We start from the raw sequence: 24,726 nt of genomic DNA, 5'->3' as shown, positions 1-24,726 counted from the left end.
AAAGGGTCTACCAAACCAAAAAAAGGGGGGGGGGGAGTGAGCATTATTCACAGCAATCCAGATTTATTCTGACCTGCTAGTTCACACATTCTGAGAACCGTGACCTACTTCTAACTGCTAGACCAAAATTACCCATGAAGCACCAGTGAAAAATGCTTTAAGGAGAATTCTGTTCTCCTGTTTTATGTGAGCAGGAGGCAAACACTCATACATGTTTGTTCTACTCCAAAAATATCTCACTTACCATGCATAAGTTTTCCATTGCATAAGGAAAGAGTTTAAGTTTGAATGCACAAGCTTGGGTAAAATATTGTATTTTAGACAGCATCTCAAGACAGACAGAATTAAGATGCATTTACATGGTAACTTCAAATAGAAACACTTTGATATTGGCTTCCACCAGTACAGCTACAATACGACAACATTATTAACACATACCTGCAAATGAGAAGATATGATTCAAAAACAATATGTAAACAGCATTATTTAGGCATTATTAGAATTAACAGACTTCATTTGAAAGCAAAGATATATGCCACCTGTGTATTTTTTGCTTAAAAAAAAAAAAAAAAAAAAAATTTAAGGGATAATTCGCCCAAAAATGAAAATTCTGCCATTTACTCATACTCATGTTGTTCCAAACCCGTAAGACTTTCGTTCATCTTCCGAACACAAATGATCTTTATAATGTTATTTCCATTGACAGCTTCAAAAAGTTCATAAAGAGATTGTAAAACTATTCCATATGAATTGAGCGGTTCAGTCCAAATTTTCTGAAGAGACACGCTTACTTTATATGATGAACAGAATGAATTTAGGCTTTTATTCACATATAAACATTCATCAGCGAACAAACAAGCTCAACCGAACCTGCTTGATGCGAGAGAATAAACCTCATTGGTTCTTCCAGAAACTTAAACGTGTTGCGTAACACACAAGAATGAACCTCATTGGTTCTCACACATCAAGCAAACATGCTTGAGTTTCCGTTTACCACAAATGATATGTGAGTTGATGAATATTTGTGAATAAAAGCCTAAATTCAATCTGTTGAGCTTTTTGAAGCATCAAAGTGGTAGTCGTAGCTGTCTATAGAGGGACAGAATTTCCTCAGATTTCATTAAAATTAACTTTATTTGTGTTCCAAAGATGAACAAAAGTCTTACGGGATTGGAACGACATGAGGGTGAGTACTTAAAGACAGAATTTTCATTTGTGGGTGAACCCTTTAAGGTCTCCAATTTCAAATCATTGGGGGGGGAAAAAAAAAAAAGACTATTATGCAAATAGAAATAAAAAAATACATATAATACAAAATAAACAAGGGTTTGAAAGCAAATGTTCAGAGACTGAAAAATAATTCCCAGACTCTTTAACCCCTTGATTGTTACTACAACACTTTACTCCTCATGGGGGAGCCATGATCTTATGGTGAAGCTGAGATCACAGATACTTGAAGAATTAGATCTAAGTGGGCATTTAAAATCTTATAGGATGCATGGACATTAAAACCAAAACAATATATAACAGACTATTGTTTTTACATACAATACATGAAACAAAAACTGAAAACTAATATATAATTTTTTTTCCCCCCTCAATTTCCCCAGGTTTTGTGAGATTTAGTTCACTTCCTGGGACAAATTCCCCAAATTATAGCCAGTCCATTAGAAGGTGCAGATAAAAATTAAAATAAAACCACCAACATAAGTGAATACAGCATTTATTTTTTCATAAATATTTAAAACAGTCAATTAACAAACTAAATTTATACAAAAAATGCAAGCTCCTGTCCTGGACAAAAGAGTCCAAGACATTCATTACGATACGATGTATAAAATAAAAAGATAACCAAATTCCGGTCCTTCTTCACCAATAGTGCAAGATGAGATCAATGCATCGGTTCCTTCAAGGACAGTTGCAGTACTTGCTACCGTTCACGCAATGTCACATGTAGAGGGTGAAAAACATAAGTATGCATTACGGATATAGCACCTAGTGTTTGTGGTAAGATTTTCTCCATAGTTCTGCTTTTTATGAAGGGAGAGAAGAAAAAAAAAAAAATTCTCCATCTTATTTACTGATATAACCAAAAACATGAACATAAATATCTAAATATAGCTATAAAAAAGGGCAATAAAAGTGAGGTGACTGACATGAGTGAGGAGCTGGGAGGCTTCGGACTCATTCAACTCTCATTAAACAGGGAGGGGAAACACGTGAGTATGCAGAAAATGAGTAGAAACAAGAGCAGCCCTTAAGGCAAATGACCTAGAGTTCAACTCAAATGCCCAGCTGAGGTTAGAAGACGAGATCCAGCCCAGACTGAATCACACAGTCTGTAAAGTAATATTTTTCCTAGGGCGTCCAGATAAACTTTATGGTGTACATATAAATATGCTTATAAAAATGTAGCCAAAAGACTGTTTTATGTAGATTGTCACTGCTGATTGGTTAATCACACTGCACCGGTTATTCTTTCTTGTGGTGTATGCCATTGTTGTTCTGTGGCATGGTTGTGTTTTGCAGGACTTTAGGAAGCCTTTTGCCTTTTGTGTATGCATGGTACCAGAAGTTGAGGAAGAGGAGGAGGAAGACGATGCCATACAGAGTAATGAGGTAGATGAAGATGGGGTACGGGTAAGGACAGTCTTTCATGAAGTAGTACTGGCTAATATGACCCGTTACCATGACAAACTGGATCTGAGAAGAGAGAGTACAAGCAAAAATTCAATTTTTGTGTGTCAAATCCAAAATCAGTTTAGCTGTTAGTATGAACACCAAAACAGCATGAGACAAGATTCATATGTGGTTTGAAATCAAGTTCAAATTAGATTTTCATTGCTATAGCCACACAATCAAAAGTAAATGAAAAATATTGTAATACATACAAGCTGTATTGAAGTCAGATGCTTCTTCCACCATAAAAATTTTTGATAGGTAGGGCCCAGGGCTGACAGTCCATAGTATGTATACATGATGACATGAACAATGCAGTTTAGGGGGGCGTGAAATGTCCCCAAACCGCCTGCAACAAACAAAACAAATGTTCAAATGAAATACATCTTTTGAGTGTAGTCATGCAATCATAGAAAAGATAAAGACATACCTGGAGAAAACCGGACTCCAAACCACCAAGTGAAAGGCATGATGGAATGATGGAAGACATGTAGGAAGGACACCTGATTTTGCTTTTTTCTCAGCACAAAGAAGATCTGGCCAGAAAAAGCAGATAAAGACCCGTCCGTTGTGAATAAAATGTGAATGTGTGAATAAAAGCCTAAATTCAATTTCATCAAAAAGATGTTCATTTGTATTTCGAAAATGAACAAAAGTCTTGCGGGTTTGGAACGACATGAGGGGGAGTAATTAATGACAGAATTTGCATTTTGAACTAACCCTTTAAGTTATATTGCTTCTATATAAGAAATACAAGCTTCCAACTTTCCACCCAATAGGAGTTTTGTCTCTTTGACTCACAATAGTGCTGTTTTCTTCCATCTACTAATATTGCTTATATATACACCTCGTTTGCTTAGCATATATAAAATGAACATAAAATCCTGAAAATTTAAGGAACAGAATGAGGTTTTTCAATTTCCTTTAAAAACAAATGGGGTATGCCATATAAAAGAGCCATATTCAGCACTGCAAACATGACTGACAACTTTATTCTAGCTATATTCACACAGTTGCAAAGCAGATGTCATGAAATCAAGGTAATAAATAGGAATATATCACTCACTGTGTCCAACATCTCAATGAACTTGGAGGAGTAATAGAGCCAGCAAGTCCATGCCATCTGGAGACAGAGAAATGTAGATCAAGCACAAATGCCCGACAAACAAACTATTAAATACAAAACAAATTCACCAGACATAAGGACACAATATTAATCAACAATAAGTGTACTGCAGGAGGTCTGAATGGTTCTGTGGAACATTTAAAGTCCCCCTGTGGTAAAAATCAAGTTTTTAAATGTTGTTTATATGTCTATGTGGTGTTTTTAATATGCTTTAAGATAAACCATGTGCAAATTCATAAGTGAACACCATTGCTGAATATTTTCTCTTTAAAACTGCAGTGATCTAAAGACGGACTCAAACCCGTGGTTTGAAATCGCTGGCGTTTGTGACGTCACAAACTACCTTGTAACCAATCACATCAACGTGCCGGCGGGCTTTGGCATATCATTAACGGACCGCACAAGGGAGTCTAAAAAGAAGCCAGGTTATCCCGATGTATTTTTCTGTTGATATGAAAAATCGGGTAGATTTAGCAATGTAGCGGGTGTATTACGATGCTATGATGAACTATATGCCGTTCTGAGTTGTTCAAAGCATTTCTAAGGATATTGATTTTTAGAAGGCTGTCTGGCTCTGAGATGAAGAACGGGAACATGGTTTGTGTAACATTAGCAACACATTATTAGCAGCTGTTTGATAAATGTAGTCAAGCAAAACGCTAATCATATTAATTGCCGTTATGTGTCCGACGTAAAAAGCGATACCACTGTGCAGCGTTTACCTCAGTAAGTTGACCGAGTGGATCTCTGAGCTTGTGCGAGTGAGTGGAGGCGGGGCTAATTAACATATTCATAGATCCACATATAATAAATTAGGCAAGGGTGTAATTACATTTAAGCTATTTTAAGGCATAAAGAATTTTTTTTTCCACAGGAAAAAAAACATTTAAATGTGTAATTTTGGTGATCAAAGATGAGTTTTAAGGGGTAAAATTATTGACTACAGGGGGACTTCAAGTCAAGTGAAGCCAACCAAATCTAAACCAAATCCAAAACCTGGTGAGAGAAAAAAAACTAACAACAAAAGGTACATAAAGCTTTTCACACAGCAGGTAAGGCAACATTTCTTCTGCTCTCACCCTCATGGCTTGTGGCGAATGAGAGGGGTCTAGCAAATCACAGCCGAATGAATATCCTGTTCCCCAGCCTGACATCACAAACTGCAAAGAAAGAATGTGTACACTTGTAAGAGGCCTTGCTGAAATTAAAGAACAAGAGACCAATGGATTTTAAGAAATTTACCTTTGGCCATACCATTTATTATAGAGATAAACTAAAGACCAAAAAAAAAAAAAAAAAAAACCCTGAACTGAGATATAAAAATCATTATAAAAATCTGACAAGGCAAGAAAACCATGTTTATGTTAGATTTTGATTGGCACATTTAGTACATGTTTTTATTTATTTATCACATTTTTGTAAAATTACCAATTATGCTTAACCCAACAATATGTAAGACTACGCATGTAGCTGCACTCAATGACTACTGATCTGCAGTTCTAGAGTTTTATATGAAACTACACCAAATTCTGCACAGTCATTTGTTTAAAGACATTTACTCACCCTCATGACAATCTTTCTGTGTAACACAAAATGCTCACATTTAGCAGAATGTCTAAGCTGATTTTTCTATACAGTAAAAATGGACTGATACAAACCACCAATTTCCAAAAGGGCAAAAAGCAACATAAAAGCGCTTATTATTTTCACTAAACAACTGAAGTTTCTTCAAAACAACACTACTATATGGCTTCAGAAGATGTAGAAAACAGCAAACAAGTTAATTATGGTGTCTGTCAGTATGAATCACATCCACTTTTATTGTAAAGGAGCAGCTTCAGACATTCTGCAAAACATCTTTTGTGAGCCACAGAAGACAGACAATCATGTCATTTTTGAGTGAACTGAACTAGACTGAATGCTGTAGGTAAACTCATTCCACCCATTTACACACTTTATGTGTGACCAGCATGAGACAAACAATGAAATGACAGCATAACTCAATGGAATCTAACAAAACATGTTAATAAAAAAAAAAAAAAACTACAAAAAAAACTCTAGCAAAACACAAACAGCAGGTTTGCCTGCTAGCAAACAGAATGAGATTTACCTCGTAACACATGTAAAGAGAATAAGCCACAACGCTGAAATTATAGATGATGAGGACCTGCTTCAGATCAAATGGTTTCCTGTTCTCCATTATCCTGGGCCCCAGTGACATCACAAAGTAGATGTAAAATAAAATAATAACCGTTTGTGGGATAGGAGAGGACATGAGCAGCCAGTCTTTCGTCCTGGGGTCTGAAATCACATCACAAGAATATTTGCACTCCATGCAATGTCTCTATGTACAGTAACATCTATTGTAACTGCATTAAGTTGTGCATTAATCTATGCCTGACATTGCTGTTGTTGTGCACCATCATTCTCTGAGATAAATAAAATACACTGATGTATGAGAAACTGACATTTCAAAAATCTCAGTACTAGAATCAGTCAAGTTCTAAAAAAATAAGTAATCTGATTAAACATTCACTGATATAATGATTTTAAACTGGGTGAAACAAATTTAGCAACCACTTTTGCAGCAACCTTGCTTCTAGAAGTATCTTTCCCATTCATTTTTCCCAAAGGGATTTTTAAAAAGTCTTCGTCATAGAGTTGTAAGCCATGAACCAACCCTACCTTAAAGGTGCCATCGAACGTTTTTTTTTTTACAAGATGTAATATAAGTCTAAGGTGTCCCCTGAATGTGTCTGCGAAGTTTCAGCTCAAAATACCCCATAGATTTTTTTTAATTAATTTTTTTAACTGCCTATTTTGGGGCATCATTAAATATGAGCCGATTTATGCTGTGCGGCCCCTTTAAATCTCGTGCTCTCCGCCCACGGAGCTCGCGCTTGCCTTAAACAGTGCCTAAACAAAAGTTTACACAGCTAATATAACCCTCAAATGGATCTTTACAAAGTGTTCGTCATGCATGCGGATTATGTGAGTATTGTATACTGTTATATTGTTTACATTTGATTCTGAATGAATTTGAGGCTGTGCTCTGTGGCTAACGGCTAATGCTACACTGTTGGAGAGATTTGTAAAGAATGAAGTTGCGTTTATGAATTATACAGACTGCAAGTGTTTAATAATGAAAATAGCGACGGCTCTTGTCTCCGTGAATACAGTAATAAACAATGGTAACTTTAAACACATTTAACAGTACATTAGCAACATGCCAACGAAACATTTAGAAAGACAATTTACAAATATCACTAAAAATATCATGATATCATGGATCATGTCAGTTATTATTGCTCCATCTGCCATTTTTCACTGTTGTTATTGCTTGCTTACCTAGTCTGATGATTCAGCTGTGCACATCCAGACGTTAATACTGGCTGCCCTTGTCTAATGCCTTTCATAATGTTGGGAACATGGGCTGGCATATGCAAATATTGGGGGCGTACACCCCGACTGTTACGTAACGGTGTTGTACGGTGTTGAGATTCGCCTGTTCTTCGGAGTTCTTTTAAACAAATGAGATTTATATAAGAAGGAGGAAACAATGGAGTTTGAGACTCACTGTATGTAATTTCCATGTTCTGAACTCTTGTTATTCAACTATGCCAAGGTAAATTCAATTTTTCCATTCGAGGGCACCTTTAATGATTTATAAGTCCCTTATGGACAAAATGATTTTTCCAATGGGATTTTTACTTCCAGAACCTGACTGTTGCAGGTCATACATTGATATTTTGTTTTTCCTAATGTCAGAAACCTTCTTACCTGCATCATTGATCAACTTGGTCCACTTGTCATAATAGTGTTCAGCTGTGGACGTGATCTCAAAGAATGCCATCACCACCAATGATCAGAGCCTAAGGTCATAAACACAAAGAGTAAAAGAGTCAGAACCCTCAATGACCAACCATCTACCATTTTTATCCTTTACAACTTTCATTTAGCCTTGTGAAGTGATATTAAGAGTTTCTAATTATTAGGTGCATCTATTATTTAGTGCATTTAATAAACTAATCCCAAAAACTTAAGTTAACTACGTCAAGTCTGGCACAAAAGGTCGCATTCTATGAAACAAAACATTTAACTTGAACTCCACGTCATTAAGACTGATTTTATAATTGAATCTTACAATTACACCTTCACAATACTGTTCCCTTCTAGACAGTATGACCAGACGTGATGTGGAGCCTGAATGTTGCAAAAATGATGCAAGAATAACTCATTTATGGTGGCAGCAGCATGAAAGGTTGTATTGTTGTTAGAAAACACAAGAAGTTTAAATCAGCAGTTGGACCATCCTCCATACTCTCCAGCAAACTCGGAGCTGAACAAGAGGGTGAGTGTTGGGACACAATGGTCAGCAGTCAGTGTACATTAAGGACACACAAGCCAGGACAGCCCATAAAATCATGGGGGTGGATAAACGAAGAAATGCAGAGCCAGAGAACAATGTACAGCAATATACAACATAACGGTTCAACTTAGAGATGCATACAATGGAGACACGCAGTTGTTCGATACCCTGACCAGAACAGTGCATTTCAGATTTTAATTTTTCTATAATAAACGCACACATCTGTGAGTGTGTATTAGGCGCGTATAATTCCATTTAATAAAGGGATAGTTCACCCAAAAATGAAAATTGTGTCATCATTTGCTCACCCTCAAGTTGTTTCAAACCTGTATGAATTTCTTTCCTCTGCTAAACGCAAAAGACGACATTTTGAAGAATGTCAGTAACCATCAACTGTTTGGTTACCCATATTCTTCAAAATATCTTCTTTTGTGTTCAGCAGAAGAAAAATTCATACAGGTTTGAAACAACTTGAGGGTGAGCAAATGATGACAATTTATTTTTGGATGAACTATCCATTTAAGGTGAAGAAAAAGTGAAAAATGCCAAAATTGCAAAAATGACAGCTACGTCAAAGTTTATGGAGTAACAAGTATAATTCGCAGCTATAGCAAATTAAAAACCAAACAAATTGTTTTGTATTTTATGTCTGAAAAATAAAAAAATTAAAAGATTGATCATATTGATATTAAAAATACTATATTGAAAAACTATATATAAAATATTTATAAAAATATACAGTCAAACCAAAATTTATTCAGACATTTTTTATATATTTTTACTAATGGGTGCAGGACACTATAGTTCATTTATATAAGTGAGGATCGCAAAATAATGTAAACTGTTAAATTTTAAAGTAAAAGTAAATTTTATCAGTAAAACTGATAAAGATTTGGAACCAAAAATTATTCCGACACTTTGACCTGACCATGTTTTGCTTAAGTGTTATCTGACATAATTAATTTTTTCTGACACAGCCTAGTTTAACTCTGAGATCTGGTCATATTTTATTACCATTTTTTTTAAACTATAGTGAATAAACTGTATTAATGAATGAAATGTTCAAGGTGTCTGAATACATTTTGGTTTGACTGTATATTCAGCTCTATATAAAGTGTTAAATAATGTAGTGCCTAAAATGTGCATCAATGTTGGTGAGAGTGAATTTCAGATTCAGCAGGCAATTTTTAATCAATAAATAAAAACATGGCATGACAATTTCATTAAGTCCTAAAAGCGTATAACAGGATTCCCTGACATACATGAATACAATTCACACACACACAAAAGAGTACAATAATGATGTTAAAAACAGCTTGCTTTAAGCTGACTGGCCCCTAAAAAAAATAAATTCACTCAGATGCTGTACATGAATTTGGGCATCGTTCTGGTGAAGCATCAACCCAAGCATTCTTTCCTTCCCTTCAACACGCACTTTAATGTTTGAAGAGAGACTAATCAAACATGTGTTTCAGGGTATACTGGTCCAATAATCTGGAGAGAGTTGCCTGCCTAGATACTGTAATCTTTAATACAAGCCTCGACACGCCTGTTGCCATGAGAGTGACTGATTGTAGGTGTGAGAGGAGGACACTACCCTCCCTCCACACAGGTGCATTCAGCAACTGGGCTCTGACAGCTGAACTGGAAAGCCAAATACTAGCAAAACCTAACATAATAGGCTATCTGACATTTTGTTTAAGTGTGGGATATGCTCTGTTGGCTATGCTCAGTTAGCTTATTATTCCCTGATATTCTATATGCAGCATCTTTAATGACTCTCTCTATATATAAATAATAGTTGTGTAACGAAAAAAAAAAAAATACTTAAAACACTTTCTTTGAACCTTGAGAGTACATAACCTAAAAAGTTGTCAAATATATTTTTCAAACTACAATATTCAAAATAATAATACAATATAAAAACAACTTAAGTTACCTATTTTTATGACATTTCGGACTAAAAAAACCCTAACATATACATTATATATAAATATAATGTACATATACAAACATACGCACACATCAGTATTTCGGAGACGCCACCTGAACTCTACTAAACTAACGTTAGATCCTTTAGTAACCATTCCCAAACCATAAACAGTGTGACGTGAACCCAAAAATAAATAAATATAGCGTACTAATTAAGTGACTCAAAATACTGAGAGGAAATACTGTAGCTCACCCCCAAGGTTTTAACAGGGAAGGCAGAATTTCCTCCTCATCACAAGAAATTCACAGCAGATCACATACGGACTTCATAAAATAACCTAAGTGCAGGTGCTCGTGCACCTGTCTTACCGTGACAAAACAGACGAAAGTTCAGATATGTGAGTATTTCCACGCACTCTTTGAAGTCGTCCCGCTCTCCGTTCACCAGGACGCTCTTATTCTGCCCCTGGGCCAGGTAAAGTAGTTTAAAAAGTAAAATTTAATGGCTTGACCACACGACCTCCATCAATTAATCTAAAAGACGCGTGAGTTCCGTCTTCATTGTAATGATGAGCGGGCAGTGGGCGGAGTCGTATTCTGAGGCTGAGGGCTCTGATTGGTCAAATGTCGCATCTGGACTTGTAATACACCCACGCTTTAGGCTGCGTGACTCGTAAAACAGAGAAATTTATAAGGACAAAAGTATAGCGTCAAATAATTATGACAATTAATGATGCCACAATAATGATTTATAAAATGTCACAGAAAAAATTACATAGAGTTAGCATGATTTTTTTTATCTTACAACATTCATTGTTTAATTACTAAAGACGCAAAAATAAAGAATACAAAAAAAAAAAAAACTGTTCATTGATCATCCAACAAAAGTAAAAATAAAGAATACAAAACAAAAAAAATAACAGATCATTGATCATCCAACAAAAGTAAAAACAAATACGTTTAGCATAATCATAAAGCATAATTTTTTATACGAAACCATTGGTACACAGTAAAGCTCAAGAAAAGCATAAGACAATGTAAAACTTAAAATCCACAGGCAAATGAGCAGGTGACAACCAATGGAATTACTTGACACCCATGAGAACTTTTATGTACAGTGACTTTATATGCACCCATTGATGCAGTATGCAACTGTATATTGTAAGAGCACTTTGACATCTCAAGGAATGTATATAGTGGTTTATCTGGATAATAAAAAACAGGTTGCTGGGTTCCTTGCTTTGTCAGTCTTCGTCGCTGCTCCAGGCGTCTTCAAAAGCAGGATTGACTGCAGCTTGTGTTCCACCCTGTGAAAATATGCATCCAGAATATTGTGAAACATTTGATCATTATGAAAGTCACCATGAAATCAAAATGGACAATTCTTGGTTTTTTATGGAATATTGTGGTATATATTATAAATTAACTATCTGAGGACATCAATAGTTTTTTTTTAAATTCATATGTTCTCATAATCTTTAATCAAAATATTGTCCCTTCCCTCCTGCAGGGGCATCTGTTCTCTTCTCTGATGACGTGTTCACCGGAATAAGGGTGGGAAAACTCACATGAGATCACAGCAATAGCAAAACAAGGATGGAAAAAAAAAATAAAAAAATCAAGCCCCGCCCTACATATTTTCTTGTTCGAGAATCCATTTCACTAGGATATACGTCACAATGGGGAAGAAAAGACAGTTACAACTTCCGTTTCATGCTGACTTTAAGCCTACATGACTCATGATACATGATACAGCCAGGGTACAACAATAAGAACATTGGGAAAGTTACTTTTTTAAAGTATTGAATTACAATATTTCGTTACTCCCTAAAAAAGTAACTTATTAACGTAATGCGTTACTTAGTTACTTTTTATGAAAAGTAATGCGTTAAATTACTTTTGCGTTACACTTACTTTTTATGAAAAGTAATGCGTTACATTACTTTTGCGTTACTTTGTCTCACCTGGGCTGGGCTTGCTTGTTTGATTTTTAATGGTTAATGTAAAGGCCCTTTCACACCAAAAGTGAAATGAATAAGCCTCAGTCTGAAGGAAATGCATATGCATATTGCTGTTAGTCAATAAATGTGAAAACAAAGTAACTTGCGTTACTTATCTGATAAAGTAACTTTTTGAAATATTTTGTTGAAAATTGAAAAAGTAATGTATATAAACTGTTAGTTCCTGTCCTTGATTCTCCGCTTCACCCAACGGTTCTGTGTATCACTACACAACACCCTTAGCAACCACGCTTAACAATGTAAACTGTTTGTTCTCAATTAGGGCTGGGCGATACATCGCATGCGATTTTCACGCGCATTTTGTCAGTAAAGCCGGTTCCCTGATTACCGCTAAATCACCATCACCTGCTTTCAAATGGAGCGCCATTTAATAAACAGAACCGTAGATCACTGATAAGCTACGCAATATCGCGTTCATTATCGAAGGCGATTCATCTGCTATAATGAACGCGATATTGCGTAGCTATCAGTAAACTACGGCTCTGTCTATTAAATCCCGCTCCATTTGAAAGCAGGTGATGGTGATTTAGCAGTAATCAGGGAACCAGCTTTACTGACAAAATGCACGTGACAATCGCATGCGATGTATCGCCCAGCCCTATTCTCAATATTGTTCATTGAAGCTTACTGTATTATGTAGAAGAGTATTGTGAGAAAGAGATCGAGTGAGCAAGTTTATTACCTACATTCAGATTTAGCATTTTTTCTTCAGGTCAGTCCTATGTTCATAATAAAAAATCTGTTTAAATGTCCGATGTATTATCTTGTCCTTTTAACAGTTAAGGGGTTTTCCCATGACTGACAGTCGCTAGTCAAAGCATTTGTCAGTTGTGTCTTGTTCCGTGTTCACAACAGTTTCGGATGGTAAACGTTTCAGTCTTTTCAATGTAAAAGTCTTCGCTACTGACTGACACACTCATAAAGACAGTCTTTGGCCATCTAATCGGCGTAATAATGTAACTTCTGTTGCTCTTCACGGTCAGGGACTATTTTTTCAGGCTTTTAGTGAAAGTTTACTTCATGAAAGTTCCATTGATTCACATTTTTGGCTTTAATATTTGTATTGTGTGGTAACCATTTTATAAAAGCAATAAGGTACTTGAGCCTAGTGCTGTATCGTGAATAATTCACGACTGAAGGGGTTGCCTAACAACCCACAGCCTGGAGTACCTTATTGCTTACATATACATACACGCACACATACACACACACATATACATATATATATATATATATATATATATATATATATATATATATATATATATACACACACAAATATATATATATATAATTTATATATTTATATATTTTTTGCATTTTTGCTAGCAAATGTTTATTGATTTTGTAGCTGTCATGGAGTTTAAGCCAATAATTTTCAGTTATTCTTGCAAATTAAAAACCTAGATTTTTTTCAAAATATTTTGTGACAATGTTAAAAATACAAATCTTATCCAAATACACTGCTAAAAATAAAAATTATATCACTAAACCATGTAATCGCTAATAGCTAAGTGTGTACCAGTGATGCTCAATGCAATTATTTAAATGTGTGCCAGATTTTTTTGCCAGTATAACTGGTAGAGCAGGTTGTTAAACTCAGCGCCTGATAAAGTACAAGCCATCAAGATGCACAACTCAAGCTAACATGTACATCTCACGTACACCAAGACAGACAGTAGCCGCATCTCAATATATGCCATAATGGGCATAGTGTTTGTCAGGTTATCTCATCTTATCTAATGGCTGGGGGACATGAGCAAGGTCAAAAAATGTGTTTACGTGAGCAAAAATGTAGATTCTCTTTCTGCCCCACCTAGTTCAAACCTGCAGATCTGTAAAGATAAAAACACCTGATCCACAGGATATGTAGTAGTCGCTAAAGCTCACCATTAATTGAACCAACCTTATCTTTTAAGTCAAAGAATTTGTTTTATATACAGTGGGTACGGAAAGTATTCAGACCCCCTTAAATTTTTCACTCTTTGTTAAATTGCAGCCATTTGCTAAAATCATTTAAGTTCATTTTTTTCCTCATGAATGTACACACAGCAGCCCATATTGACAGATAAACACAGAATTGTTGACATTTTTGCAGATTTATTAAAAAAGAAAAACTGAAATATCACATGGTCCTAAGTATTCAGACCCTTTGCTGTGACACTCATATATTTAACTCAGGTGCTTTTTTTCTGATCATCCTTGAGATGGTTCTACACCTTCATTTGAGTCCAGCTGTGTTTGATTATACTGATTAGACTTGATTAGGAAAGCCACACACCTGTCTATATAAGACCTTACAGCTCACAGTGCATGTCAGAGCAAATGAGAATCATGAGGTCAAAGGAACTGCCTGAAGAGCTCAGAGACAGAATTGTGGCAAGGCACAGATCTGGCCAAGGTTACAAAAAATTTTCTGCTGCACTTAAGGTTCCTAAGAGCACAGTGGCCTCCATAATCCTTAAATGGAAGACGTTTGGGACGACCAGAACCCTTCCTAGAGCTGGCCATCTGGCCAAACTGAGCTATCGGGGGAGAAGAGCCTTGGTGAGAGAGGTAAAGAAGAACCCAGAGATCACTGTGGCTGAGCTCCAGAGATGCAGTCGGGAGATGGGAGAAAGTTGTAGAAAGTCAACCATCACTGCAGCCCTCCACCAGTCGGGGCTTTATGGCAGAGTGGCCCGACGGAAGCCTCTCCTCAGTGCAAGACACATGAAAGCCTGCATGGAGTTTGCCAAGATGGTGAGAAATAAGATTCTCTGGTCTGATGAGACCAAGATAGAAATTTTTGGCCTTAATTCTAAGCAGTATGTGTGGAGAAAACCAGGCACTGCTCATCACCTGTCCAATACAGTCCCAACAGTGAAGCATGGTGGTGGCAGCATCATGCTGTGGGGGTGTTTTTCAGCTGCAGGGACAGGACGACTGGTTGCAATCGAGGGAAAGATGAATGCAGCCAAGTACAGGGATATCCTGGACAAAAACCTTCTCCAGAGTGCTCAGGACCTCAGACTGGGCCGAAGGTTTACCTTCCAAGACAATGACCTTAAGCACACAGCTAAAATAAGGAGTGGCTTCACAACAACTCCGTGACTGTTCTTGAATGGCCCAGCCAGAGCCCTGACTTAAACCCAATTGAGCATCTCTGGAGAGACCTAAAAATGGCTGTCCACCAACGTTTACCATCCAACCTGACAGAACTGGAGAGGATCTGCAAGGAGTAATGGCAGAGGATCCCCAAATCCAGGTGGGAAAAACTTGTTGCATCTTTCCCAAAAAGACTCATGGCTGTATTAGATCAAAAGGGTGCTTCTACTAAATACTGAGCAAAGGGTCTGAATACTTAGGACCATGTGATATTTCAGTTTTTCTTTTTTAATAAATCTGCAAAAATGTCAACAATTCTGTGTTTTTCTGTCAATATGGGGTGCTGTGAGTACATTAATGAGGAAAAAAAATGAACTTAAATGATTTTAGCAAATGGCTGCAATTATAACAAAGAGTGACAAATTTAAGGGGGTCTGAATACTTTTCCGTACCCACTGTATATATATTAAAAAAAATGTAACAAAAGTTTACCCGTTTAGAGTTGGTTTCTTCATCCTCAATGTCAGGCTGTCTTAGCACTGGGACCCAGGCCAGGATGTTACAGTCTTTACCTCCACTGTACAGCTCCTAATGATGTACAAATGAGTCTATGAGTCAATACAAATCTCATTAAATGATTGTGAGAACACTGTTTTTACTAAATGGCATAGCTTCAGTTCATTGTCTGATTAGTAAAGACTCAATCACTAAGCAAGTAATCAAGAACAACATTACCTGATAATCTGGGTGGAACTCACAGCAGTCTACATTATTATAATGTCCTCTCAACATAGTGATCAGCTCTCCCGAGTGAAGCCCGTACACTGCTACCGAAGTGCCACATGGCACAAACACAAACTCCGGACTGCAGCCCCTCGATACGGTAAACTTGAGGCCTTTGCGGCTCTCATTCACGACTTTCCCATAGTTCACCTGTTGATGTAAATTAAGCAGTTCAATGGATTAAAATGATCTAAAGATATCTGTGAAATTAAAAACTGGACAATTTAGCAGATAAAAATATGTATCAACCATTTTTAAAGAACATATTTCTTGTCACTAACAAAGGTGTTAAAAAAAACAAAGTGACGTCAAATGATTGTATCTTATACTCAACTAAGAAGTCTGGCAGCATTCTACCTCAGCTGCTAGTGGAATAACAAACTCTTTATCACTCATTATCAATGTGGTTCTGGCAGGTTCACGCAGAACATGTTTTTGCTGTTAAAAAGGCGATATGCAGGTCAGTAGAACGAAAAAAAAGCGCAAGGTCTAGAGATGTTTTTTTTTTTTAACTTGTTTAACTTATTTTAACTTAAGTTATAAATTTTTATAAAGCTGTCATTCATTAGACGCAACAGCAAAGGTTAAAGATGTCTGTCTAGAGCGTTCACATTCTAAAGTGGAATGAAAAACGCGTTCTGTGTGAATGGCCCCTAATTACTTCTGCTGCATGAAATATAATTTTTGACATCGTTATTTACAAAACAGGTATTAGGTAATAAGTTAGTGTAAAGTCTTCAAACAGCCCTAACTGCTACTCACTAATGTGTTTTCCCCCGTGGCACTATTCCACAGGCGCATGCGATCATCTGTACCAGTAGTGAGGAGATGAAGTCCGTCAGCTGTGAAGCACAATCCATTTGCTCGCCCATTGTGTGCTGTGTTAACTGTAAGATAAGCATAATTTTATATTAAATATTGTTAAATTTTATATTATAACATTAAATTTAATATTATACAATACCATTAATAATAAATATATTTTTGTATTGTATTATATATTTTACAGTACATTAATTGTATAGAATTGTGCGTGTGTGTGTGTGTGTATATATATATATATATATATATATATATATATATATATATATATATATATATATATATATATGAAAAACAATGGGAACCACTTGCAGAATCTGTGAAAATAATTTTAACAAAATAAGAGAGATCATACAAAATGCATATTATTTTTTATTTAGTACTGTCCTTAGTAAGATATTTTACATAAAAGATGTTTACATATAGTTCACAAGACAAAAAAAATAGTTTCAGTGTGAAAAGATGGATCTCAAAATTGTACAGTCACTGCTGGAAAGGGTTCAGATATGCAAAAAATGCTTGAAAACTGAAGAATCTGCAGGACCTGGAGGATTTTTCTGAAGTACAGAGCTCAGTTTAACTGCTCAGGACAAACAAGGGACTCATGAACAACCATCACAAAACGTAAAAACAGTCGCAGATCATCCAGGTAACCACACAGTATTAAAGGTGCTAAAGAGGATGTTTTGTTTTATACATTTTTGCAATATTACTTGAAACTGTCTTTACTAACTGATAAAAGACTATTTATTAGGTGCACTGAAAGTAATAATATTAATATACATCATCTGTGCACGAGGTAGGGCCTTAAAAACATCAGCCAATCGTTTACGCGATCATCGCGTAAACGATTGGCCCTCTGGCTTGTCAATCACTGCCATGACGATCCATGTGAGAGACGTGCGCGGCTGCGCGCTCCATTAACTTTCCACACTCCACAGGCGCTGCATGCAATGTTTTTGTCAGGAGACAGGAGTAACAACTGCAGATTATGAGTCACCTGCGGTGAGTCCGACATAATGAATCCACGGCTTTAGGTCGCGCACACACTTAACGATTGTAAGGCCGATTATGAATGTAAACTGATACTTATGACTGATCGCGTTCAAACGCGTCCAGTCAGAGCCAGTTGCTTTCAGTCTGCGATTACACTCGGTGTGCAAATTCCATGTGAAAGTATAAATCTGCTTCAGGAGCAGGAAACAATCGCTGTATGTTGAGCATAGTCAGAATGTTTTAGCTAGTCGTTAAATGTGTGCCCGGCTTAATAACACAGCGAATGCCGGTGGTAAACACTCGTGTTCAGATACTCGTGCACGAGTTTTGGGAGGCGTTCCCTCTAAATGAGCTGTGAAGGAGGGGGGTTGTTCTTACCCATGCGCTCATTTCAAAAACTCAGTCGACAAAAAGAACCTCTTTAGCACCTTTAAGAATTAATGGTTCATAAACTTTTGAATGGGGTGATTTTAATAAATTCAGCTATTTTTTTTGTGTTGTGGACTATATGTAAACATCATTTATGTAAAATATCATACTCACAGGACAGTACTAAATAAAAAAATAACATGCATTTTGTATGATCTCTCTTATTTTGTTAAAATTATTCACATTTTCACAGATTCTGCAAGTGGTTCCCATACTATTTCATGCAACTGTATGTATGTATGTGTGTGTGTGTGTGTGTATATATATATATATATATATATATATATATATATATATATATATATATATATATATATTTGAACTTACCATAAAATTTTGCTTATTGTACACTCTTTAAGAAGCAATATTCTATCACGCATAAATGCATATTACAGAATGCATATGATAAATACATATTTTCAGTAAACTACCTCTCAAATGTTTTTGCAGTTAATTTTTTAAAGAGTTTAGTGCAAAGATTAAATCACAATTATCCTCATGAGACTTGATGAAACTCGCTAAGTGTGATTTCACCTGCTTCAGATGAGGCCTTGGATTTGTCTCCATTGTGCTGGTCCAAAGTAAAAAGACTCCCCGAGGCTCTTCTCACATCCCAGACGAGGACCCTACTGTCAGTGCTGACAGAGAAATCCGTTGCACAAGTGTTACTAGCATTAATGCAAGATGAACAAGAATAAATCTCTTATAGATGGTCAGGTCAGGTCAGAACCAGTAAGATCCCTCTGTTCAAGTAATGCAAACATTATTCATCATTCCTATGGCCTTCTTACATTGCAGTCTTTAGCAATCTCATTTGGGAATTGCAATTTGTAAGAAAAAATAGATACCAAAATGCCTGGATTTCTTCCAACAATCTTTTATTTTTCATGGAACTTCATGTGCTAGAGATTCTTGGATCAGATTTTGATCTACTTTTCTGCAGTTTACTAGTAAAATAGATTTAGCAAAAAATGAGTAACACTTTGCTCTATATTCTTAATTGTTTTCCAGGCTGGAAGGACTGTTTCAAAAGTCCCCACTGGCTAATTAGCTCACTCTCATTCACTCACATTACACAAATAGCAGGTGAGCGCTGAATCTATTGAGAAGACTGAAACCAATTATGAATTTAAAACTGCATACGAGTTGAATATAGAACAACTAAAATATATAAGGGCTTCAAATGACTAAAGAATCCACAACGGCTAAAAAACAGCATCAAATAACACAGCATGTGGCTGTTTCTTGTTATGGTACTCCTCAGCAAAGGAAAGGTAAGTGCATTAGCATTTGTGCAGGTGTGGAGGTGCTTACCTGGCGGTGGCCAGGATGTGCTCATATCGTGGAGACCATCTCACTGAAGGATCTCGCCCCTGTGACCTGCCATGGAAACCTTGTTTCATTATAACTGACACTAACTCTGAAAGTTAATATACACTAACATTCAAAAGTTTGGGTTCAGTAAGATTTGTTTTTAAATACTTTTATTCAGCAAGGATGCATTAAATTAATAAAATCGGCAGTAAAGACATTTATAATGCCACAAAAATATCATGGTTTCCTCAAAATTATTGAGCAGCACAACTGATAATAAATGTTTTTTGAGCATCAAATCAGCAATTAGAATGATTTCTGAAGGATCATGTGACACTGAAGCCTGGGGTAATGATGCTGAAAATTCAGCTTTGACATCACAGTAATAAATTACATGTTAATGTAAAATAGAAAACAGTTGTTTTAAATTGTAATAAAAAAATCTTACCAACTCCAAACTTTGAATGGTAGTGTAAATGTTTAATATTACATTGTGGTATCTGAGATGACCAGAAAAAGGTGGGGAAATGCTGACTGAGGCAAAATAACTGCCAACATGGTCAAGATTCAATAACCCATATTTGTTCAAAATATTTTAGTTTGGTTTTTGGCTTTTAAAGGAGTACAAAATCCTTCCACCAGTGCTGTCTCCATTCAGAAACAACAGGCATTACTCACCCTGTAGGATGTGGATGCGCGACCCAGACTTCAGATCACAAAGCTGCACTTTAGGGTCTTTGGTACCAACTGCCAACACAGAGTACAATAGAGCTGAGTGAGAAGAATAACACAACAGCTCAGACACTCTGTTGTTGTAGGAGTTTAGAGTCCATGTGTAAAGGGCAAAACACATTAAACACACCAATACTGGCACAATATTTTGTAAGATTTATGAACTGGAATACAAATGATAAGCTTTTGGAAATATATGGAATGTGATCTTTAAGATGCTTCCGATTATACGGCTGCAGGAAAAAGTATGTGAACGGGAATAAAGAGACAAATAGACTACAAATATAATAAAGCATAATCAAATATATGATTTGATGACCTCCAGTAAAACCTGGAGTCCAGTGAGACTCACACCGAGACAAAATTAGAAGTGTAAGTCAGAACTGCCTGGCCTTATAAAAACTTATAAGAAATTTTGAGCTTTATGTTTGCCTGATGTGAACCATTCATCAAACAGAAGAGATCTCAAACAACCAAGATGAATAATTGTTGACTTGCACAAAGTTGGACACGGCTCCACAATTCTGTAATAGCCTTGATGTCACACTTGATGTAACATATCTTGCAACTATTTACTCTGAAAAGATCATTCAGTGATGACAATAGAAAAACTGATCACGTGTGATATAAAAGTATGTATGAAGGCAGATACCAACTTATGATAAATATGAGATTACAGAGATTTTATTTGTTTGACTGGATATTTAAACTCAGCATATAAATAATAATAAATAGCACTGTACTACGGAAGATTATTAAGAAAAAGATTCCCTAAAATCAACATGTTTTTTTCTGAAGAGATGGAAGTGGGGGGAAATTATTTATGAGCTCATTGTAAAAAAAAAAAAAAAAAAAAAAAAAAAAAAAGAAAGTGTGAAAGAAACTAGAGACCGAGACAAAGGGACACTGAGGTGTTCATAACCTGTCGGTCCTGAATCGGCGATAAGTGCCTGGATTCCTCACCTCTCGTATGTAAAGAAGGAAATGTTTCACCATCTACCCATTGAGCGATAATGTTAATTGTTAAGATCCTTCAAATTCTTCCACTTTAACCAAAAGTATATTCTAGAGCAGATATGAGCATTTATCTAAAACATACATTTTAAGAACTTATTAATTACTGATTAAAATAAAGGCACAAAAGAACAACATCAAAGAGTGCTCCGAAGTGTAAAGAACAGCCACATACAGAGGGTTTGGTCTTATCAGAGAACACACCTGCTACAAGACTGTGCTTCCTGGCTATAGGTGACATGTGATGACAGTAGACATTACCATCGAACTGGAACTCCTCAGCTGGCTGAACAAAACACAATCAATCAATCAAACAATCACGCAATCAATAAATAGAGCCTATTGTAAAGATTAAGATTTTAAGAAAACACACGAATATACGCCCATGTTAGATGTGGTTAAGGGAGCAATTAGAAAGCACTGAATGTTGCTTGAGCACCATTCTTGTGCGTCAGTTACAATGCAAATACCAGATGCAGGGCCAACTGATAAGCGACATTTGACACCACAGAAGAGCCAGTATTTGAGCAGACTGGTAGCTCCACAATGAATGACGGCTGTGAGTTGTTAGATAGTTTGCTTATTGCATTTGTGAAAAAACTATGGGAACTTTGTTTGTGGACTGAGTAAAAGCAGGTGGTCACGTACACTTTAGATTAGATTTGATTCAACTTTATTGTCATTGTGCAGTGTACAGAGCTAATGAAATGCAGTTAGCAGTCCAGAAGTACTAGCTATAAATATTATATATATACCTGCTATATATTATATATATATAATATTTATAGCTAGTACTTCTGGACTGCTAACATATAGTACTGTGCTTTGTTGTTTTGCCAATGTTTCAATGACCACCCATATTTATTTTTCAGTCTCTTTATTAAGATACAAACAGAAAATAAAGGAAATATGTAAACAAAATGTAAAAAAAAAAAAGAAGAAGAAAAAGAAAAAAGAAAAGAAATCAGAACAAAATGGCTTCTTCAAGCAAAAATCTGAATTTAGTGTGAACTCCTGGACTTCTTCCAGTTTCTCAAAGAAGAAACTCTGAGAAACTTAAAAAAAAAACTTAAAGTTTTCGTGGCCCTGTATATATATATATATATATATATATATATATATATATATATATATATATATATATATATATATATATATATATATATATGTGTGTGTGTGTGTGTGTGTGTGTGTGTGTGTGGTGCATAAAATATAATAATATATAATAACTATAGAAGAGAAAAGAAGAGAAAAAAATAAATGAGTAATCATAATGAGAAATGGGGTGTTGGTTGGAAGACGTTCACGCACCTTCAGAGTTTCTGTGTCCCAAACTTTCATGGTTTTGTCAAATGAGCTGGACACAAACATACCTGTGTCATGCGGGTACCACTGCACTGTTTCAACGCTGAATTTATGCACATGCCGACTGGACCTTCACAGAAAACAAAGTCACACAACATGACAATCCATATTAAAATCAGAAAATATCATACTGCCATCTAGTGGTCACTGGATCACTGTGAAGGAGAAGGGAGCCATACTGACCTGCCTACTGTGCAAACTACTTTGCAAGAGTATTTAAGCTTCTTGCTGTTGTTTTCCAAGTCATAGATCACGATTACACCATCAGATCCACCTGACAACATACTGGAATGCAAAACAGGCCAGTGATTTACTGTATTTACTATATGGGGTCATCACAAGGAAATAGAGTAAGAGCATATACAGGTAAATGTGAATTCTATGATTGCAGTATTCTAGTATTCTTGAGGGAGGAGTAAACTTACTATCTTCCATCAACAACCTCAATGTCCAGGGTGTTAATTCCATTTCCATGGACACGATCCACATCTCTGTTGTGGTTCAACTCCAGACTCAGCACCCTAAAGATGCAGTAAGGAAGAGTGAGGCAAGTTGTGCCACTTTTCATATAAATTTGATTTGACATAACATTCATGTTATGAATTCCAAAACATTTTAGCAAAAACAAAATGCTGACAAAAAAATATGCAGTTTGCTAGACCAACATTCCCCCCTCTCTACATTAATGATGCTACAGAATGTAGCAAAAGAACAATGGTTAATACAGTATAGCATTACACAATACCTAAAAACAATGTTAAAGGGCTAGTTCACCCAAAAATGAAAATTCTGTCATTAATTACTCACCCTCATGCTGTTCCACACCCCTAAGACCTTTGTTAATCTTCAGAACACAAATTAAGATATTTTAGTTGAAATCTGATTGCTCAGTGAGGCCTTCATAGGGAGCAATGACATTTCCTCTCTCAAGATCCATAAAGGTACTAAGAACACATTTAAATCAGTTCATGTGAGTACAGTAGTTCAATATTAATATTATAAAGCGACAAGAATATTTTTGGTGCACCATAGAGTGATGGCCGATTTCAAAACACTGCTTCAGGAAGCATCGGAGCACAAATGAATCAGTGTATAGAATAAGCTGTTCAGAGCGCCTGAGTCACGTGATTTCAGCAGTTTGGCTGTTTCACACGATCCGAATCATGATTCCTTACGCTGATTCATTATGCTCCGAAGCTTCATGAAGCAGTGTTTTGAAAACGGCCATCACTAAGTCCTTCTTTTTTTTTTTGCCGCACCAAAAATATTCTCGTCGCTTTATAATATTAATATTGAACCACTGTACTCACATGAACAGATTTAAATATATTTTTAGTACCTTTATGGATCTTGAGAGAGGAAGTGTCATTGCTCCCTATGCAGACCTCACGAAGCCATCGGATTTCAACAAAAATATCTCAATTTGTGTTTCGAAGATTAACGAAGGTTTTACGGGTGTGGAACGACATGAGCGTGAGTAATTGATGACAGAATTTTCATTTTTGGGTGAACTAACCCTTTAAGTTTGAACATATTTGAACTTTATAAAGTTTTAATGTTTTTAACTTTGTTTATTTCTGCATTTTGAATTTTATTTAGTTATTTATTGTTGTTGTTTTGTATTAATTCACCCCTTGGCTATTATTGTAAATCTTTAAAACAATAAGAAGCAACCCCGCAAATATTAATTAAAAAAACATTACCTTCGTGTGGATTCTGCACGTCTCAGTCGAACTGGGTCGTCAAGCCCCGACTGTCTGGCATAAAGAAAACTCAGCATCGTTGTAGAGACATTGAAGCTTTTGTTTATTTATGTATTGTATGGTATGTTGTCAGAGTGAATTAACTATATCAGACGTCCGTTTACAGTCTTTAATCCTAGCTTTTGAATGGCGATTATTTAACATGTAGAACCGCGTTTTAAAACTGAACAAATTCATTCTGTACAGCACGCTAAAAGGATATGATCTATTTTAGCTTTTAGATATGATTGTTGTGCATTTTGTTGGATAGGAGGCAGCCATGTTGTGACGTTCAACAACGCGTACTCTGATTGG

General features: G+C 36.0%; 2 protein-coding genes across 4 annotated transcripts; both read right to left on the bottom strand.

Annotated features, from left to right (window-relative positions):
* Nucleotides 1–1,707: 1,707 nt before the first annotated feature.
* Nucleotides 1,708–10,683, bottom strand: elovl7a (ELOVL fatty acid elongase 7a). 3 transcript variants are annotated; one of them, XM_048209092.1, is made up of 8 exons: nt 10,360–10,683; nt 7,586–7,677; nt 5,916–6,106; nt 4,885–4,965; nt 3,746–3,802; nt 3,110–3,215; nt 2,892–3,028; nt 1,708–2,703 (listed from the first exon to the last, which is right to left on the bottom strand). In XM_048209092.1, the coding sequence occupies exons 2-8, from the start codon at nt 7,656–7,658 to the stop codon at nt 2,473–2,475; spliced, it is 876 nt and encodes a 291-aa protein (XP_048065049.1). In that variant the 5' UTR covers nt 7,659–7,677; nt 10,360–10,683; the 3' UTR covers nt 1,708–2,472. The 3 variants fall into 3 exon arrangements, with proteins under 3 accessions (XP_048065049.1, XP_048065047.1, XP_048065048.1); XM_048209090.1 differs by having other exon boundaries at nt 10,476–10,683; XM_048209091.1 differs by having other exon boundaries at nt 10,523–10,683.
* A 150-nt stretch (nt 10,684–10,833) lies between these two features.
* ercc8 (excision repair cross-complementation group 8) lies at nt 10,834–24,698 on the bottom strand. The gene is given in 13 exon segments (XM_048209088.1): nt 10,834–11,413; nt 15,707–15,802; nt 15,950–16,147; nt 16,760–16,884; nt 18,779–18,882; nt 19,559–19,604; nt 19,607–19,624; nt 20,237–20,305; nt 21,509–21,590; nt 22,616–22,739; nt 22,853–22,954; nt 23,095–23,190; nt 24,373–24,698. Coding segments are annotated over 13 exon segments (1,200 nt in total). The 5' UTR covers nt 24,450–24,698; the 3' UTR covers nt 10,834–11,350.
* Nucleotides 24,699–24,726: the final 28 nt, after the last annotated feature.

The sequence above is a fragment of the Megalobrama amblycephala genome, linkage group LG12, assembly GCF_018812025.1.
Source record: "Megalobrama amblycephala isolate DHTTF-2021 linkage group LG12, ASM1881202v1, whole genome shotgun sequence".
In the NCBI taxonomy this organism is placed as follows: Eukaryota; Metazoa; Chordata; class Actinopteri; order Cypriniformes; family Xenocyprididae; genus Megalobrama; species Megalobrama amblycephala.
This window is presented reverse-complemented; position numbering and strand designations above follow the sequence as displayed.